General features: G+C 43.8%; 1 protein-coding gene across 1 annotated transcript in view; it reads left to right on the forward strand.

Moving 5' to 3' along the window:
* The window catches only part of ctnna2 (catenin (cadherin-associated protein), alpha 2), a 293,809-nt gene that overhangs the window by 31,977 nt on the left and 241,392 nt on the right, over positions 1 to 20,440 (forward strand). Inside the window, exons 4-6 of the mRNA XM_053619170.1 lie at positions 5,448 to 5,614; positions 6,322 to 6,441; positions 7,812 to 8,078. Coding sequence (XP_053475145.1) covers positions 5,448 to 5,614; positions 6,322 to 6,441; positions 7,812 to 8,078 — 554 coding nt within the window. The remainder of the gene's footprint in view (positions 1 to 5,447; positions 5,615 to 6,321; positions 6,442 to 7,811; positions 8,079 to 20,440) is intronic.

Raw genomic sequence — 20,440 nt, forward strand, 5'->3', positions numbered from 1 at the left:
CTCTCTCTCTCGTTTTCTTCTTTTCTTCTCTAGTTCTCTTTCACTTATTCCTTTTGATCTTTTTACATTTTCACTCTCCGCCTCGGTATTCTTTCGCTTTATCAAAAACGTTGGCTCTTTATTGATGCTCACGTGGTAACGTCTCTAATACACTCTGAACTCGGCTCCTGAACGGCTTTTTATTCACCGGACACGCTCACTACGTAGGGTGTACGTACCGTAACCACGCTGTAGTGATGCATCCCTGACGTCTGACTTATTTGCTTTTTGTCAGTTTCTCTCTTCCTTCATTCTTTGCGTCTCAGAAATTAGACGTTCCAACAGCACAAAGTGTTTCTCGAGGCCCATTATGTCTCTCACCGCACATCTCTCCTCGAAAAAAAATTCAATTAAGGCTCAATTACTGCCTTGTGCACTGCAGCAGTATGGCACTTAAACCCCACCAAGCAGCTCTCTCATAACGTGCACGTTTCTCATAGAACTTTCTTTATCTCTGTTCGGCTTCTTTGATTATTCGTATCGGAGGTTTTACCTTTAATGAAACTCATAATTTGTCATTTGGACTCGACTGTTTGTAATTATAATAAAGCTCTTGAAGAGTGAATTCCATTGATGAACGATGAGGAGCGATAATGTGTGGAGTTGGTTATTAAATCAGTGTGTAATGCGGTTTTTTTTTTTCCATTTGGGAGTGTGTTTGGTTTTGAGTGCGTACGTTCTCCCGAGCTTCTGTACTAATGCGTATATTCGAGCAGGTTTGAATATTAATGAGGCTGGAATGCTAAAGAGTGAACATTAGCGGCAGCTTACAGTGAAAACCCTGTCCCTTTCTTAAGCAAAGAAAATCCCCAAAATGTTTCCTATGTCTCTAATACATATATAAATCCCAACGAGCTTTTAATTCACTATGTCTGCTCACTACAGAGGGTGTAACAGGACTCTACGAAGTGCACTAGATGCGCTATACAAGTTCCAGGATTGTTAAGGACTTGCGTGTAATAGAATCATTTGTAGCACAGATTCATTCTGCGTGTTTGTTATATTTGATTTGAACAGGTATTCATATAAACATCCTGGAACGAAACGTATATAATACTGGGATGTATTCAGCGGATATAAAAAGTCTACACACCCCTGTTAAAATCGCAGCTTTTTGTGAAAACTTGAAACCAAGATCGTTTATGTCTGAAGTTTTAATGTGAAATAACAACCAAGACATAACATATAACATCTATAATTATATAAAAAAATATATATTACAACATATAAAACAAACAAAAAATAAATAAATAAAAAAAAATAGATCCGCTAATTTCAAGCTCAGTGCGAGTGAAAAAAATTATATATATATCTTCTTTTTTTTATATAATAATCTCAAAGTGCTTTAGGTAAAAGATTTAAAATTAGATAAAAAAAATAAAATGATAAAATCATTTTTTTTTTTTCAGTTTAAATGAAAATTAAAGCTGAAAAAAAAGAAAAGAAAAAAAGCAATCTGGGGAAAACTGTCCAAACACTCTCTGCCATGTCCTCCCCGCTGTGTGTGTGTGTGTGTGTGTGTGTGTGTGTGTGTGTGAGACTCCTGGCCACTGAGTAATGATGCTGTATGAACGTTTGCTTTAATTAAGCTACGTTCGCACTTTTTCACATAATGTTCAAGGTCAAAGGTCAGCACTGCACAAACATAATACCATCCTCAAGCTGCTGTTTCTCATTTGCTGTATGGGCCTCTCTCTCTCTCTCTCTCTCTCTCTCTCTCTGTGTGTGTGTGTGTGTGTGTGTGTGTGTGTGTGTGCTGTGTGAGATAGATGTTGAGTCAGGACTCAGCTGCCAGCTCTGCTATCTCATCAACTTCACCTTACTGACTCTCTCTCCCTCTCTCTCTCTCTCTCTCTCTCACACACACACACACACACACACACGGCTCTCTGCAGTGTGTTACTGTATATTAAAAGTGGTGCACTGTTTGATTTTAGAAATCCTACTTGAATTGTGTGACATACTCATGCTGTACATGCTCCGCCCACAAGCTTCTGAAATCTGATTGGCTGTCTGCATTTCCAACTGTTTGCATTTCATACACAGGTTTTTGAAAAAACTATTAGCTATCATGTGAGATAAGCTCTCCCAGCAGTGCCCCTCTGTGGTGAAAACTGGTATGACATGATAATGTGTTGAGTCATTTTAAGTAATTGATTGATTAATTGATTGATTGATGGATTGGTTGATTGAATGGTTAGTTAGTTAGTTAGTTAGTTAGTTTGTTTGTTTGTTTGTTGAACTCACAAAGGAGAAAGACCAAAAAAGAAAAAAAGAGAAAATTGGTTGGTTTTACATATGAATTGTTAATTGTTAACATATTAATCTACTTTTTTGTTTGTTACTACGGTGCAGATGTTTTTATGAAGTCATGTTATGACTTATTTGTAATCCTACACAAAACAGAGTAAATAAATAAGGTGAAATAATTTGACACTGGTGGAATAAATATACACACACGCACACACACATCCACACACACACACACGCACACACACACACACACACACGCACAATTATTTCTTTATTGTTTTTCATGCATTCCTCTTTGGTGAAACTGCTGGTGGCGTTTCCGTTGCCTTCTTTATGTTACACGAGGCATAAAAGTAAATGAAGTGGAAATAATTTGACTCTGGAACAAACGTAATTTATTGAAATGAATGTTTTGTCTTGTACCTCTCCTGTCTGTATGCAAGCTGCTCCGCTGCATGATTCAGATTCGAAACTGTACGGTGCGGAGTGGAGTTCAGTTACGATAGAGAAATGCTGTTTAAATACCGAGGAACTGTTCGATGTGGACGATGGAGTGTAAATAATTACGCCCCAGCTCCATTTAACTGTCACGAAGTTCTGAGGAGTCGTTTACAGGACCGTCCTCTCCAGCGTGGAGCCCTACGGGGTTTTTCACAACACTACTTCTTTTGTTTTTTGTGAGAATACTGTGGTTTTGTTTTGTTTTTAAAAACTATTTTACTTTTTTGTTTGGTTTTTATCCCTTTTTGATTGTTTTGTTTTTGGTAGCAAACCAAAGCATGGCAATACACACTGTGTCTTCCAGATGATTTTTTGTCTCACTGTCTCAGTTTCCACTGTCTCATTGTCTCACTGTCTCACTGCTTTACTATCTCAGTGTCTCATTGTCTCAGTTTCCACTGTCTCATTGTCTCACTGTCTCACTGCTTTACTATCTCAGTGTCTCATTGTCTCAGTTTCCACTGTCTCATTGTCTCACTGTCTCACTGCTTTACTATCTCAGTGTCTCATTGTCTCAGTTTCCACTGTCTCATTGTCTCACTGTCTCACTGCTTTACTATCTCAGTGTCTCATTGTCTCAGTTTCCACTGTCTCAGTTTCCAATGTCTCATTGTCTCACTTTCTCAGTTTCCACTGTCTCATTGTCTCACTGTCTCACTGCTTTACTATCTCAGTGTCTCATTGTCTCACTGTCTCAGTTTCCACTGTTTCATTGTCTCACTGTCTCACTGCTTTACTATCTCAGTGTCTCATTGTCTGTTTCCACTGTCTCAGTTTCCACTGTCTCATTGTCTCACTGTCTCAGTTTCCACTGTCTCATTGTCTCACTGTCTCAGTTTCCACTGTCTCACTCTCACTGCTTTACTATCTCAGTGTCTCATTGTCTCAGTTTCCACTGTCTCAGTTTCCACTGTCTCATTGTCTCACTGTCTCAGTTTCCACTGTCTCATTGTCTCACTGTCTCAGTTTCCACTGTCTCACTGTCTCACTGCTTTACTATCTCAGTGTCTCATTGTCTCAGTTTCCAATGTCTCATTGTCTCACTGTCTCAGTTTCCAATGTCTCATTCTCTCACTGTCTCAGTTTCCACTGTCTCATTGTTTCACTGTCTCAGTTTCCACTGTCTCATTGTCTCACTGCTTTACTATCTCAGTGTTTCATTGTCTCAGTTTCCACTGTCTCAGTTTCCAATGTCTCATTGTCTCACTGTCTCAGTTTCCAATGTCTCATTGTCTCACTGTCTCACTGCATTACTATCTCAATGTCTCACTGATTTACTATCTCAATGTCTCACTGTCTTATTGTCTCACTGTCTCATCACTGCACCCTCTTACTTTCCACTGTCTCACTGCCTCACTGTCACGCTATCATATTGTCTCACTGTCTCATTCTCCCAGTGTGAATATAATTTTTTTCTGCGTATCTCTGATGCTGAGTAAACTAATTCTTAATCACTTCTAATCACTCATAATCACTCGTTCACTCGCCAGAGGTCACAGAGTTAAAGCTCAGTCTACATCTCGTCCTGTCTCTCTCCTCCATCTGTGTTCTTCCCCACACCCTGTTATCTGCTCTGATTTCCAGCTGGGCTTCACTCGGCTTCGGCTAATTTCATTCTGCGTACAGAACAAATCTCTCCTCACTTACACAGGACACTTGGGAAAATGCTCTTACTGTCTCACTTTCCACTGTCTCACTGTCTTCTTGTCTCACTCTCTCATTGTCTTACTGTCTTATTGTCTCACTCTCTCATTGTCTTTCAGTATTACTGTCTCACTCTCTCACTGTTTTATCTTCTCACTGTCTCACTCTCTCACTGTTTTATCTTCTCACTGTCTCACTTTCCACTGTCTCATTGTCTTATTGTCTCATTATTCTATTGGCTCACTGTCTTATTCTTTCAATATCTTACTGTCTCAATGTCTTATTGTCTCACTCTCTCATTGTCTTACAGTATTATTGTCTCACTGTCTCATTCTCTCACTGTTTTACTTTCTCACTGTCTCACTTTCCACTGACTTATTGTCTCACTGTCTTGCTGTCTTTTCTACAAAATGAACACATATGTTTCTGTTTGTGAATCTCTCTCCTTTCCTCTCTATCTCTCCCTCTGTCTCTCTCTCTCTCTCTCTCTATCTCTGTCTCTCCTCTCTCTCAATCTCTCTGTCTCCCTCTCTCTCTCGCTCTCTTTCTCTCTCTCTATCTCTCTCTGTCTCCCTCTCTCTCTCTCTCTCACTCTGTCTCTCTCTCTGTCTCCCTCTGTCTCTCCCTCTCTCTCTCTCTCTCCGTCTCCCTCTCTCTCTCTCTGTCTCCCTCTCTCTTTCTGTCTCTCTCTGTCTCTCTCTCTCCCTCTCTCTCTCTCTCTCCCCCTCCCTCTCTCCCTCTCTCTCCGTCTCTCTCTCTGTCTCTCCCTCTTCTTCTCTCTCTCTCTCTCTCCCTCTCTCTCTCCCTCTCTCTCCGTCTCTCTCTCTGTCTCTCCCTCTTCTTCTCTCTCTCTCTCTCTCTCTCTCTCTCTCTCCCGCTCTCTCTCCCTCTCTCTCCGTCTCTCTCTCTGTCTCTCCCTCTTCCTGTCTCTCTCTCTCTCCGTCTCTCTCCCTCTCTCTCTCTCTCCCTCTTCCTCTCTCTCTCTCTCTCACGCTCTCCGTCTCTCTCAGGTGAGAGTATGCGTGTGGCCTCCTCAGAGTTTGCAGATGATCCGTGTTCTTCGGTGAAGAGAGGAACGATGGTTCGAGCTGCTCGCGCTCTCCTCTCCGCCGTCACTCGCCTCCTCATCCTCGCGGACATGGCCGACGTCATGAGACTCCTCGCTCACCTCAAAATCGTAAGACTTGCTTCTCTTCTCTTCTCTTCTCTCTTGTTTTATTTTATCTTATTTTATTTTCTCTCTATTTTCTTGTATTCCTTTTTTCTCTTTTTTTCCGTCTTCATTTCTTCCTTGTCTTCTCCTTTTCCGCTTTTTTCTCTTTTGTTGTTTATTTTTCTCTTCTCCTTTTCTTCGTCTGTCTTTCTGTTTTTTTCCTCTTCTCTCCTTTTGTTTTTCCATTTCCTTTTTCCTCTTTCCTTTCTTTATTGTTTTCTTGTGTCTTCTCTTTACTTTTTTCTTTGTTTCTCTTTTCTTCTCTTTTGCTGTTCATTCTTCTTTTCTTCTCTTTTTAAAAAAAAAAAAAAAAACAACATTTTTTTTACCCCCTGATTTTTTTTCTATACAACTCCTGAAGATTTATTTAAAAATGGCCGGCTCCCATCTTCTGAAAACGAGTTACAGTACGATTAGAGAAATGGGCTTTAAATGCATTTCTGAAAGTCAGGAAGTGATTTGTGGCAGAATTAATGTTCACAGAGCGAGAGAGAGAGCGAGAGAGAGAGAGAGAGAGAGAGAGAGAGAGAGAGAGAGAGAGATTCATATTCATGCTCATGAATCTTAATTAAGTTATCAGTTTGCAAAACATTTTCCTAAAGGTGGTACATTTACTGAATTTTAATTGAAACTGAATTGTGTGTGTGTGTGTGTGTGTGTGTGTGTGTGAGGTGGAGGACGCTCTCGAGGCGGTGAAGAACGCCACCAATGAGCAGGACCTCGCTAACCGGTTTAAGGAGTTTGGGAAAGAGATGGTGAAGCTGAACTACGTCGCCGCTCGCAGACAGCAGGTTCGGAAAAATCCATCCCAACACGTGTACTTAACACTTCCGGAAGGAGTCTCCAGTGTCAGTGAAGAGACAGAATCAGGAAACAGGAAAACATGAAAGAAAAGAAAAGAAGAAGAACAGTAAAAATAATATAAGAGAAGAGGAAAAAACAGGAACAAGAGAGAAGAAATGAGGAAAACAGAAGAAAAAAGGAAAAATACATTTAAAAAGAAAAGATAAAAGAGAAGGAATGGGGAAAAAGAAAAAAAATAAAGGAGAAGAAAGAAAGGAGGAGAGACCGAATAAAAGTGTAAAGGATAGAAAAAAATAAATTAAAGTGGGGAAGGAAAGGTTAGAGAAAAATAAAAGAAAGAAAGGAAAAGAGAAAACTGGAGGAAAAACGGGAAAAAGAGAGAAGGAAGACGGTGTAGTTAAAGAAGCCGTGACTTGCACTGACGCACTGTTTGTGTGTGTTTGTGTGTGTTTGTGTGTGTTTGTGTGTGTTTGTGTGTGGGTGGTGTGTGTTGTTGCTGTGTGTCTGGTTGTTATCTGTGTGAATTGTTGTGTCTGTGTGTGTGGTTGCGTGGGTGGTTGTGTCCGTGTGTGTGTCCGTATGTGTGTCCGTGTGTGTGTGTGTGTGTGTGTGTGTGTGTGTGTGTGTGTCCATGTGTGTGTGTGTGGTTGCGTGGGTGGTTGTGTGTGTGTGTGGTTGTGCGGTGGTTGTGTGTGTGTGTGTGGTTGTGCGGTGGCTGTGTGTGTGTGTGTGTGTGTGGTTGCGCGGTGGTTGTGTGTGTGTGGTTGTGTGTCCGTGTGTGTGTCCATGTGTGTGTGTGTGTGTGTGTGTGTGTGTGTGTGTGTGTGTGTGTGTGGTTGTGCGTCCGTGTGTGTATCCATGTGTGTGTGTGTGTGTGTGTGTGTGTGTGTGTGGTTGTGCGTCCGTGTGTGTGTGACCATGTGTGTGTCCGTGTGTGGTTGTGTGTGGTTGTGTGTGTGTGTGTGTGTGTGGTTGTGCGTCCGTGTGTGTGTGTCCGTGTGTGTGGTTGTGTGTGGTTGTGTGTGTGTGTGTGGTTGTGCATCCGTGTATGTGTGTCCGTGTGTGTGTGTGTGGTTGTGTGTGTGTGTGTGTGTGTGTGGTTGTGCGTCCGTGTGTGTGTGTCCGTGTGTGTGGTTGTGTGTGGTTGTGTGTGTGTGTGTGGTTGTGCATCCGTGTATGTGTGTCCGTGTGTGTGTGTGTGGTTGTGTGTGTGTGTGTGTGTGTCCGTGTGTGTGTGTGTGTGTGGTTGTGCGGTGGTTGTGTGTGTGTGGTTGTGCGGTGGTTGTGTGTGTGTGGTTGTGTGTCCATGTGTGTGTGTGTGTGTGTGTGTGTGTGTGTGGTTGTGTGGGTGGTGCAGGAGCTGAAGGATCCTCAGTGTCGGGACGAGATGGCGGCGGCTCGCGGGGCTCTGAAGAAAAACGCCACCATGCTGTACACGGCGTCTCAGGCCTTCCTGCGGCACCCGGACGTAGCGGCCACTCGCGCTAACCGTGACTACGTCTTCAAACAGGTCCAGGAGGCCATCGGGGGAATCTCCAGCGCCGCCCAGGCCACGTCCCCCACCGAGGAGAAGCACGGCCACGCCGGCATCGGAGAGCTCGCCGCCGCCCTCAACGAATTCGACGTGAGTTCATTCCCCTCAGCGTACACTGCGCTAACGTCAGAGGCGTCGCCTTCACGCCTACTGTACATTCTCACTTATTTCCCGCTTGCCTAGCAACAGCGTTCTCAAGCATAAAACGTGTTGTCTGTTTGTCTTTCGATATCGAAGTGCACACCGTACGACATTTTGGACGCATCATTACCTCGCGTTAGAAATGTTCTCATCGTGAACGCGCGATGTTCCTAACGTTTCAAATTCTTTATAGACGATTAAAATCACATCATTTTAAAAATGACCTCCGGAGAAAAAAAACATCATGGTTTCTTCATTTTTAGCTTCCTGTTTACATAATTAGCTAACATGATTATAACTCTTAAGCTCCTCCCACTTTTCTTACAACGCAACACACAAGGCATACATACAGTGTATTAACGCTCTCGTTCCAACACCGTACGGTTTTAATCGTAACGACTTACACATGGGGAAGTTTTCTTAAAGTAAGGACAACATTTAAGGAAGGAGTCTCCAGTGTCAGCAGTTTGTAACACTCGGATGTTAAGAGTTTTATTCCTTACGTACAGCGCCACCTGTAAGCGAAATAGGCATCGTTTTTACGATGAACACACGCCGGTGTTCAGGATTCAGTGTGAGTTTGTCCTGGTCGTGCTCCGTGTCGTTAGGAATTAAAACTCCGTGTCAGGATCAGAGCCTCCACATGCAGGTCTGCTGTTAAACACCGTCATTACGCATACGTGTGAAGATCTCCTGACCTCCATACCGCCCCCCTCCCCCACCGCCCGCATCTCTGTTCTCACCCTCCTTCTCTGCACTATCGAGGATCCCGTGACCTCGGATTGGCTGCGAGGACAAAGAGACCGGCGCTGATGTGGAGTGTGACCTGTGGTGACGCTGCCATCTTGTGGCCGTGATGGAACTGCAGTGCAAAACAAAAACATAACTTCCTTTATAAATTAGGACAGAGGTTGTGAGATAGGTTTGTGTCACGTCTGCAATATTTTAAGCCGCAACACGTTTCTGAACTTTTTTTCTTTTTGGTATTCATGACTGTCAGCGTTTTTTCTTTGGTTTTTGTTTGTTTTTTCTGGCCAAGTTTTGTGATTTGGGAGTCAGTGTTGGCAGAGCCGTCGAAAGTTCAGTCTGCGGTTGATCCCGAGTTTAAAACGCTGATAATCCACTTATCAATCCTTCACACCAACATTCTTCTAAACTGCTAAATCAGTCTGTGTTTCCCAGTCGCCTGGTCGTTCTTATGTGTCAATCATTTCAGAAGTGCATCATAAACTCTAAGAGCCAATCACGTCCCGATATGCAAATCCAGCCCACACAGCATGAGTTTTATTAGTATCCGTGTAACAATTTTCATATTCAGTTTAAAAAAAAAAGGGATTTGTTAAGGTTTCTGTGAGTTGTTTATGGTTCGAGTTAGTTATAAAAACCTATTAATTATTATTATTATTATTATTGTATATGTAGTATATGAAAAAAGTTACGTTTTTTTCTGTAGAGTTTGATTATTTGTTTAATTATTTAATTATTTAATTTTCAGACTCTACAGGGAACAAAGACTTTTTTTTTTTTAAACACTGTGATATAATTTAAATATTTTTTTTGTCAGTATTTATTTATTTATTTATTTATTTATTTATTTATTTATGTTGCTGCTCCGTGTCAGTTATCCTTCACTTCTGAGGGAAAGTGTGAGCAGAGTCTGTTAATCTGGAATCACGTTTATTCTTTCTTTCTTTCTTTCTTTCTTTCTTTCTTTCTTTCTTTTTTTTTAATCTTTCTGCTAATTGGTCGTTCGGACAGTGAGGTAGTATGAATGTTTCACTATACAAAGCTAGTTAAAGGGATTGGGATATCCAATTAGCATATACACAGATCAGCCATAACTTTAAATCCACTGACAGGTGAAGTGAATATTGATGATCTCGTTACCGTGGTACCTGTCGAGGGGGAGGAGGGGGGGGTATTTATTAGGCAGCATGTGAAGAGTCAGTTCTCGAGGTCGATGTGTTGGAAGCAGGGAAAATGGGCAAGTGTACGGATCTGAGAGAGTTTGACAAGGACCAAACTGTGATGGCGAGACGACTGGGTCAGAGCGTGTCCAGGTGTTGTGGGGTGTTCCCAGTATTCAGTGGTTAGTATCTACTGAAAGTGGTCCAGGGTCGTGGGTGCCCAAGGCTCATTCATGCACGTGTGGAGCGAAGGCTAAACCACCCGGTCCGATCCCACAGAAGATCTACTGTAGAACAAACTGCTGAAAAAGTTGATGCTGGTTCTGATAGAGAGGAGTCAGAACACACAGAGCATCACAGCTTGCTGCGTGTGGACCTGCGTAGCTGCAGAGCGGTCAGAGTGTCCATGCTGACCCCCTGTACACCTCCGAAACATCTACAATGGGCATCAGAACTGGACCATGGAGCGATGGAAGAAGGTGGCCTGGTCTGATGAATCACGTTTTCTTTTACATCACGTGAACGGGAGTGTGTGTGCGTCGCTTACCTGGGGAAGAGATTGCACCAGGATGCACTCTGGGATTTTTTAAATTTTGTTTTAAATATGTTGTGTATTTGTGTAGGACTTGGTCCTCTGCATAATCTCTGGTGTGTGTGTGTGTGTGTGGGATTATTTTCTGTCAAAAATAATACGCGTGAATCAAAAATTTTAAAACGCATTTACAATGATTATCCCACAAAACTGAAACGAATTCAAAGTTCACAGAATTTTATTCACAGAATTTTGATAACGAATACCGTTTTCAAATGGCGCTTCACAGAATTCGACAGCGAGCACGCCGAAATGGACGTCAGGGTATATCTCCGTAACGCTTTGATGAAACTTGCTATGTTTCATCAGCATTAGGCCCTGAGATTACCTACAGCGATTCAGCACACTGCCCCCTACTGGTCAGGAGAGAGCAAAACCGGCTTTTTTGGCTTCTAACTCTTGGACGCTTTCCTGCAGGATAATCGTCACGCCCAGATGCTCCCTGAGCCGTTTCAGAACACCACCACATACTGGACACAATTTCTAAGTAGTGTTTTTTAGTTATTTTTTTAAAATAAATGTATTTTTTATGATCGAAAGTTTACTTTTTCTAACTCCTCATACACTGTTCATCGGACTCTGGCCAAAAACATGTCACGAAGCTTCTTTTGCTGCTCGTGGTGCTGATAATTGGCTTGACCCCGGCATTGCTGCTCGCAGCTATATTTATCTTTGTAACAGTCTGTTTTGGAGTAAATCTGTATCATTTTACTGCTAATAAAATCTAGAACGCCGACTGACCTCCCCGGTCTCACTGTTTGGTTTGTATTCCATTTTGGTACAACGATGGTCAATTCCTAGCACTTAAAGATGCACTATTTAGATTTTTTTTTTCCCCCCAGTATTTAAAAACGAACGAGCTTTGTTAGCAGAATTCTGACCTGGAGCACGAGGATAGCTAAAAGACGGGGTAGAAGACAAAAAAAATCCATTTCCACAATGAAAAAAGATCTTTATGCACATTTCATGTACATTAAATTATATCGCGTTAAAGACGTCTCAGCGTTTATCAACCAAGAAAAATAATCCGAATCCGTCAACAAGCGTGAGTTTGTCAGAATTCCTTATAACGATGCATCATTTTCCAAGTCTAACTATCAAGATTGAGAGTAACTGGAGACAGAACTGTTTTTTGTTCTCCACGTAGATCATCAACCATTAAAATTGCTTTGAGAAATATCAACGTTATTGTGCTTTTTATCCAGAAAATGCGCAGCTCCTCCGTTTTACTGGTATTCGTTTATAGGGCGTTCTCGCCCGGATCAGTATGGCGGCGATGTTGACGTACGATCTATGTAGGTCTATGACCACAACAGCCATGAGTCGCAGAGGAGCGACGTCAACTCCCGCCTTCGATTGACTGGCTAGAGAAGGAGCTGCAGTGGACCAACGGTGACGCTAAAGCCCGCCCTGATTTACATAAAACTCGACCTGCGATATTCGGAAAAGCAAGCGGAGAATGAGGAGACAAGCGCGGAGGGAAGAACAGCGCAAGCGTTCAGAAACACGAGCAGGAAATGTCAGAGAGCACAGAAACGCAGTGATATAACCGAGGAAACAGGATTTTCTGTGCGATTCAGAAAGCTATGAATTCATGTTCATTTTTGCGTTTTCACATTTTTCATTCACGCGTGTTGTTTTTCGATCCGTGATCACGTCGTCTGTTATTCTGATAACTTTGCATTTATTTTTCAGTTTTGTGCATTATATTTTGACGTGTTTTTAAATGTTTGATTCACGCTTATTATTTTTTGATCCGTGACCGCAATACTTTAGATGGAAAATGAATCCCGTGTGTGTGTGTGTGTGTGTGTGTGTGTGTGGTGTAGCTGCAGTACCGGCAGTCAGCAGCAGGGGGCAGTGTTGCACTGCAGTAGTTTCTCATTCGTCCTGATGTTTCTCGTCGTTCCTGCTCCGCCTGTCCGTCACCATAGCAACCAGGCAGTTAATCTCCCACGCCGAGAGACACGCACACACGTGCTTGTTTTTCTGTTTTTCACTCTGAACTGTATTACACTGCACTATAGGTAACATTGGAGACTAACAGAATCATATATATAAGTGTGTGTGTGTGTGCGTGTGTGTGTGTGTGTGTGTGTGTGTGTGGTCAAGTGCATTTCTGCTTTAGAACTCAGCAGATCAAATCAGCAGATCTAACAGGTAGTGAGTGTTCTTAAGAGCTCTAATAACATTGAAGAGACTGTGCGTGTGTGTGTGTGTGTGCGTGTGTGTGTGTGTTTCTCTGTCTGTCTTTTTCCTCTTTCTTTGTATTAATTCAGCAATAGCTTCTTTATTTCCTTTCCATTTCCCACATTCATTTTTTCTGTCCTTCCTTCCTCTCACTTCCTTCCTCCATTTCTTCCTTCTATCCTTCCTTCTCCATCTCACATCTCTACTTCCTTCCATCCTTCCTTCCTCTCTCCCTTCCTTCCTTCCTTCCTCTCTCCCTTCCATCCTTCCTTCCTCTCTCCCTTCCATCCTTCCTTCCTCTCTCCCTTCCATCCTTCCTTCCTCTCTCCCTTCCTTCCTTCCTTCCTCTCTCCCTTCCTTCCTTCCTTCCTCTCTCCCTTCCATCCTTCCTTCCTCTCTCCCTTCCATCCTTCCTTCCTCTCTCCCTTCCATCCTTCCTTCCTCTCTCCCTTCCTTCCTTCCTTCCTCTCTCCCTTCCTTCCTTCCTTCCTCTCTCCCTTCCTTCCTTCCTTCCTCTCTCCCTTCCATCCTTCCTTCCTCTCTCCCTTCCTTCCTTCCTTCCTCTCTCCCTTCCTTCCTTCCTTCCTCTCTCACTTCCTTCCCCATCTCACATCTCTGCTTCCTTCCATCCTTCCGTCCTCTCTCCCTTCCTTCCTTCCTTCCATCCTTCCATCAATCCATCCTTCCTTCCTCTCACCCTTCCTTCCTTCCTTCCTCTCTCACTTCCTTCCTTCCTTCCTTTCTTCCTTCCTTCCTTCCTCTCTCCCCTCCTTCCTCCCTCTCTCCCTTCATTCCTTCCTTCGTTCCTTCCTTCCTTTTTTCCTTCCATCCTTCCTCTCTCCCTTCCTTGCTTCCTTTGTTCCTTCCTCTCTGCCCTCCTTCCTTCCTCTCTCTCTCCCTTCCTCTCTCCCTTCCTTCCTTCCTTCCTCTCTCCCTTCCTTCCTTCCTTCCTTCCTTCCTTCCTCTCTTCCTTCCTTCCTTCCTTCCTTCCTCTCTCCCTTCCTCTCTTCCTTCCTTCCTTCCTCTCTTCCTTCCTTCCTTCCTTCCTTCCTTCCTCTCTTCCTTCCTTCCTTCCTTCCTTCCTCTCTCCCTTCCTCTCTTCCTTCCTTCCTTCCTCTCTTCCTTCCTTCCTTCCTTCCTTCCTTCCTTCCTCTCTCCTTTCCTTCCTTCCTTCCTTTCCTATTACAACTCAACTCTTAGTAATGTTGGAAATGCAGATAATGACTGAAGCATAATGTTGCTTTCTTCCTCCCTGCTACCTACACCTGCCTCCCTGTTTCACATTTCACACACACACACACACACACACACACACACACACACACACACACACACACACACTTTGTACATTTGCAGATTTTGTATTTTTGCTCATCCATTTGTCCTTTTGTACTCCTGTTCCTAGATTAGGTGAGTGTGTGTGTGTGTGTGTGTGTGTGTGTGTGTGTGAGTGTGTGTGTGTGTGTGTGCGTGCGTCCACCGTCAGTGTCACGGCCTTGCATCACACACTTCCATAAGGGGATTTCGAAAATCTCAAATCCTGTACGGAAGCCGTGCGTTTCTCTGTAGCTGTCTCCTCTTGCGTCCCTGTCACAGTCGGAGCGATGTCACTTCCTGTGACTAAATCTCCACGGGGAACAGAAAACATCACTGCACCCCTGCCACGTAATGAATCTGCAGGATAAAAGCGCCTGTCAAATTAGCATTAGTACCTGACACGTTGCTGATGGGGTGTGACAGCTGAGCCTGCTGCTACAGGAAATGTTCTGCGTCAGAAAAAAAACCCTGCCACATCACTAATCACCGAAATCCGAACATGTAATTATACAAAAAAAAACAACAAAGGGAGGAAAAAACCCTACTGAACGGCGTAGGAACATCTGTACATCTTCTACACCGTCACTCTTATTACGAATGCCAGGATATGAATATGCTAATGATAAATTATAATATTCAAATATCATCCTGACACTGCTCTTCATCAGTAACTTTAGCTACGTCCGTTTAATTAATGCTCTAAACACAAAAAAACATTCAAACGCACGCAGAAGACAAGTTCCCCGTAACTATAAACGGATAAAAATGATGACGTGTCTTTTTTAGTTTAAAATTTTTTAAATAATACAAAAATGTCCAAATGAAACTGTTGTCAGATTGCTGTGGAATTAGAATGAACCGCTTCACGTCACGTTGCTATAGGAACGTAATCACCTTCCAGGTAGTGACAGGAACGCCGCTTCATCACACCGGAACGTCTCTGATTATTTTCCCGTGACAGCATGACGTGCAGCGGTTTGTTCCCCACACATCCGACAGAAACTGTATGTTGTAGGGAGGGGCCGTATTTACTGAGAGCATGTCACTCCATACATGACAGGGAAAGATGTGCACGCACACACACACACACACACACACACACACGCACACACACACACACACACACACACACACGCACACACACACGCACACACACACGCACACACACACTCTCACGCACACATACCTCACGCCCAGGTCTGAGAGGAACAAGAGGGGCTAATGTATGAAAATGTATTCCTTCCAGTTGAATAAGGTTGTGGGTAATTGCTGTGTCAATCTGTGCCCTCCAATCTGCTCTGTCTCCTGAGTCTCTCTCTCTCTCTCTCTCACTATCTCTCTCTCTGTCTCTCTCTCTCTCTCACTATCTCTCTCTCTCACTATCTCCCCCCCCTCTCTCTCTCTCACTATCTCTCTCTCTCACTATCTCCCCCCCCTCTCTCTCTCTCTCACTATCTCTCTCTCTCACTATCTCCCCCCCTCTCTCTCTCTCACTATCTCTCCCCCCCCCCTCTCTCTCTCTCTCTCTCACTATCTCTCTCTCTCACTATCTCCCCCCCTCTCTCTCTCTCACTATCTCTCCCCCCCCCTCTCTCTCTCTCTCTCTCACTATCTCTCTCCCCCCCCCTCTCTCTCTCTCTCCCCCCTCTCTCTCTCGCTCTATCTCCTGAGTCTCTCTCTCTCTCTTTCTCTCTCTCTCACTATCTCTCTCTCTCCCCCCCCCCTCTCTCTCTCTCTCTCACTATCTCCCCCCCCCTCTCTCTCTCTCACTATCTCTCTCTCTCACTATCTCCCCCCCTCTCTCTCTCTCACTATCTCTCTCTCCCCCCCCCTCTCTCTCTCTCTCTCACTATCTCTCTCTCTCCCCCCCTCTCTCTCTCACTATCTCTCTCTCTCCCCCCTCTCTCTCTCGCTCTATCTCCTGAGTCTCTCTCTCTCTCTTTCTCTCTCTCTCACTATCTCTCTCTCCCCCCCCCTCTCTCTCTCTCTCTCACTATCTCCCCCCCCTCTCTCTCTCACTATCTCTCTCTCTCCCCCCTCTCTCTCTCTCTCTCACTATCTCCCCCCCTCTCTCTCTCACTATCTCTCTCTCTCCCCCCTCTCTCTCTCTCTCTCTCACTATCTCCCCCCCTCTCTCTCTCTCTCTCACTATCTCTCTCTCTCCCCCCTCTCTCTCTCTCTCTCTCACTATCTCCCCCCCCTCTCTCTCTCACTATCTCTCTCTCTCCCCCCTCTCTCTCTCTCTCTCTCACTATCTCCCCCCTCTCTCTCTCTCTCTCACTATCTCTCTCTCTCCCCCCTCTCTCTCTCTCTCTCTCACTATCTCCCCCCCCTCTCTCTCACTATCTCTCTCTCTCCCCGCTCTCTCTCTCACTATCTCTCTCTCCCCCCTCTCTCGCTCTATCTCCTGAGTCTCTCTCTCTCTCTCTCTCTGTCTCTCTCTCTCTCCCCCCCTCTCTCTCTCTCACTATCTCTCTCCCCCTCTCTCTCTCTCTCTCACTATCTCTCCCCCCCCCCCTCTCTCTCTCTCTCACTATCTCTCTCCCCCCCCCTCTCTCTCTCTCTCACTATCTCTCCCCCCCCCTCTCTCTCTCTCTCACTATCTCCCCCCCTCTCTCTCCCCCCCCTCTCTCTCTCTCTCACTCTCTCTCCCCCCCCCTCTCTCTCTCACTATCTCTCTCCCCCCTCTCTCTCTCGCTCTATCTCCTGAGTCTCTCTCTCTCCCTATCCCCCCCCTCTCTCTCGCGCTTGCTATCTCGCTATCTCTCTATCCCTTCTTTCACTTCTCTCCTCTGTGTCTGTTCCAGAATGAAATGAGTAATGATGACTTGGCAGTACAGTCAGTCAGTGTGTGTGTGTGTGTGTGTGTGTGTGTGTGTGTGTGTGTGGGAGTGGAGCAGTCGGGTGGCACAGTACTGCCGCAAATCAGAGCTTTTGACATAACGTGGAGCGGATGCTCATTTATTCACTCAGTGCTGAGCGCAAACGCTGTGTACAGGTGCCGTGCACACACACACACACACACACACACGCTCGTACACGCTCGTACACGCTCGTACACTCTCGTACACTCTCGTACACGCTCGTACACGCTCGTACACGCTCTTACACAAAGCCTGCTTTCTCATTACAGCAGGATTCTGCCGGAAAACAGGGCTCGGTAACAATTTACACCGATCATCCTGTTCAAAAGTTTACACCCCCCCGACTCTTAATGTATCGTATTGCCTTTTCGAGCATCAGTGACTGTTTGCACCTTTTGTAATAGTTGTTATGTGAAATAGCGTATTCAGGGCAGGAATAAATAAACAACTAAATGCAATTTTTAGGATTTCATAATTATTAACATTTAGCAGATTCTGTAAGGCGTATGTATATCTCTCTTTCGAACTCCTTTAGGAAGCAAGGAACGTTTGAGGAACCCACCTAATTTCTGACTAAACTAGCGCTAGCTAGCTAGTCTGTTGATAGTCACAACTAGACTATAATTCTCTATAATTAGACTATAACAGCTAAGACTGATCTAGGAAAACAAATGAGCTCTATAATCTGTGACATCACCTATTTTTTTTTTTTTTTACCTCAGAACCAAACTAGCACTTCTTTTACATTGATACATTTCCCATAAATCGGAGCAGTAGATTGGTCCGCTACGTATGTCGAACCTTTTCATTCCAGCATGCCTGTCAAATCAAATTTGGCCTAGGATAAAGAGCTCAACGCTAAGTGTGCTAATGCTAACTCAACATGAAGACATGGAGCCTTGTGCAGAAGAAGAAAAAGAAGTTGCCGAGTCTAACTTGGAAAGAGAAAGAAAAGTTTGTCTCCGAGACGCAGAGTTGTTCCGAGTTAGCTCGAGTTGCTCTCGAGCCCATCGCTCAGGGACCTGTCTGCAGACGCGTGGCTCCCTTGGATACGAGAAAAATACAGGAAGAGAGATTAACAGCGCTGTAGCCCGTTCTTATCTCCTTCAGCCCGAGCTTCTGTTTTTGCAAAGTTTGTTTTCACGCACGCTAATACGCCGTATCATACTCGCTGCAGTCACGGCACAAAGCCTGCAGTCTTCAGCCTCGTGTTCTGACAGGGCTTTCGCTTCCTCTGTTTATGCTGCAGTGAGTACAAAGTAAAAGCCTTGCTTAGTGTCATGGAGGTGTGTTATTTGCCCAATCTATTTACCATCAAAAGACAATAATTAGATCCAAGACGGTGGCAGAATGTTACATTAATGGACGTGCCTGTGTTTATGTTGTGCAAAAAGCCTTACATAGTGTTCTGAGTAATGACGGCTATTTCACTGCCGAATTATTTCCATTAGAGGTAAGAGATGTTCCCGGTGCATTTATTTTCAGCTCACGAATCAGTCGTAGTAGTAATAATAATAATAATAATAATAATATGTATCAGTTTTGCTGCTGCTCTCTCTTAATAAAGCTGAAAATCTAATAGAAAATGTTAATATTAAATATGCGGTAGACAAGGGCTACGTTTACACGGACAGCAGTAATCTAATGATTGACCTTACTCTGAGTAAGATAATAATGTGGTCAAGGTGTTTACATGAGTCGCTTTTAGAATACTCCTGTCATGTTCCCGTTTTACATGTTTTAGAACATAATTAGATTAACAGCCCGCGTCATTACGTCACCGCGCCACGCCGTCCGACGTCCCTCCAGAATTTCACGTATCGACATACAGTTGGTCTTCGTTATGGTACCGTATACAGTTTTGGGTGTTTTTATTTATTTATTTTTTTACGGACGCTTTAAGGGCGGTTAATTATTTGTCATGCTGTACGTGCTAATAGACGACTGCTTGAAGCCGTGGGCCACATCTCAAACCGCGTATTTACCGTCTATATAGTAGCCGAGATACATGTATTTTTCCCCACTACAGGCCTATAGTAGGCAAGTACGCGGTTCGGGATGCAGCCGAACTCTCTTGTTCGCCGTAAAACTGCCGTGTGTGATTGTGTCCTGTCGCAAAATGCGGTGAAAACTCTCACACGACGTTCATAATGTGATTAAGGTGTGTATATGTCTGTAATACACGTCCATAATGCGACTAAAACAGGAGTACTCCACCTGTCTTAATTCCATTAGAGCTTAATTCGATTATGACCTTAATCAGATTAAGGTAATTAAAAATAGCTGTTTACATGGTAGTTTCTTAATCAGAGTATGGTCTTAATCAGATTAAGAGTGGATTATTGTTGTCCATGGAAACGCACTGAATGTGTTATTGCATCAGGTTTAATACTCATATTCATAGAATCTGTTTTTTTTTTTACTAACAATAAAATTGTAGGCATTTCTTTTGTGTTTCTTTTATTTTTTTAAATAGAAAACTGCTGCTATGGTTGTTGGGAATAGAGTCTGTGAATCTGTGTTTGGAAATCAAGTCTAATAAAAACAAAATGTTTTGGGTGAAAAACACAAACGCGCGCCTAAAGCTAGTGTCAGCTAGCATGCCTTGCTCGCTCTGCAGGAACCCAAAGCTGAACTAGTGCAAAAAAAAAACCCCGATGTAAGGCAGAAACGGAAGATAAACTCCGAGTGAGTGTGACTTGGGGAACGATATTTGCCTGGAAGATTCAGCGGTTCTACCGTTGAATCTCGTCTGCTCGGACGGGTTATAGGAAAGTGTTTTGTACGTTTAAAGCTGAAGGCTATTGACCGTCGGTCCTCACGGCTCGGCTGATGTGTGAATTTGAATTCGTTTAAAGCCTGAGTAAGGACAAAGTTCGTGTACAAATCCGTTTTTCTTTTTTTTTTCTTTTTTTTTGTGAAAGAAATCAAGGACGCGCAAGATTGTGTATACAAAAAGATTGTACTTTTAGCACATGATTTACAGACGCACTTAGCAAAATAAACAAAACAAACGGAAAATCAATAAACGACCACACATATTAGAAGGTTCTTTGGGCTGTCTGTTTGGGGGAACCCTAAACCGTTCCTAGTGGAACCCAACAACGAAGGGTTTTCGATTCAGAAATGCTGTAAATAGAACTGCGTGAGGGCATGCTGTACTGTTCCATTTACGCTTTCGAATGCAGTGTTATAGATGATATGAGGAACCAGAGAAGAACCCGATTCAAACGGGAACCTATGCTCGTCTGTGGGATCCCTGGTTGTGGGATTATAAGAGATTCAGGCACAAACTGTTACCGAGAAATGAAAATCTCTCGGATATTCATGTCAGGACCACATCTGAGATAGTCATCTGTCCTGCCTGTTGGCTGAAACCTTGTCTGCATTGGCCACATGATGGACCAGCAGGCTTCAAACTATGGCTTATAAAAAGCCACA

The sequence above is a fragment of the Ictalurus furcatus genome, chromosome 29, assembly GCF_023375685.1.
Source record: "Ictalurus furcatus strain D&B chromosome 29, Billie_1.0, whole genome shotgun sequence".
In the NCBI taxonomy this organism is placed as follows: domain Eukaryota; kingdom Metazoa; phylum Chordata; class Actinopteri; order Siluriformes; family Ictaluridae; genus Ictalurus; species Ictalurus furcatus.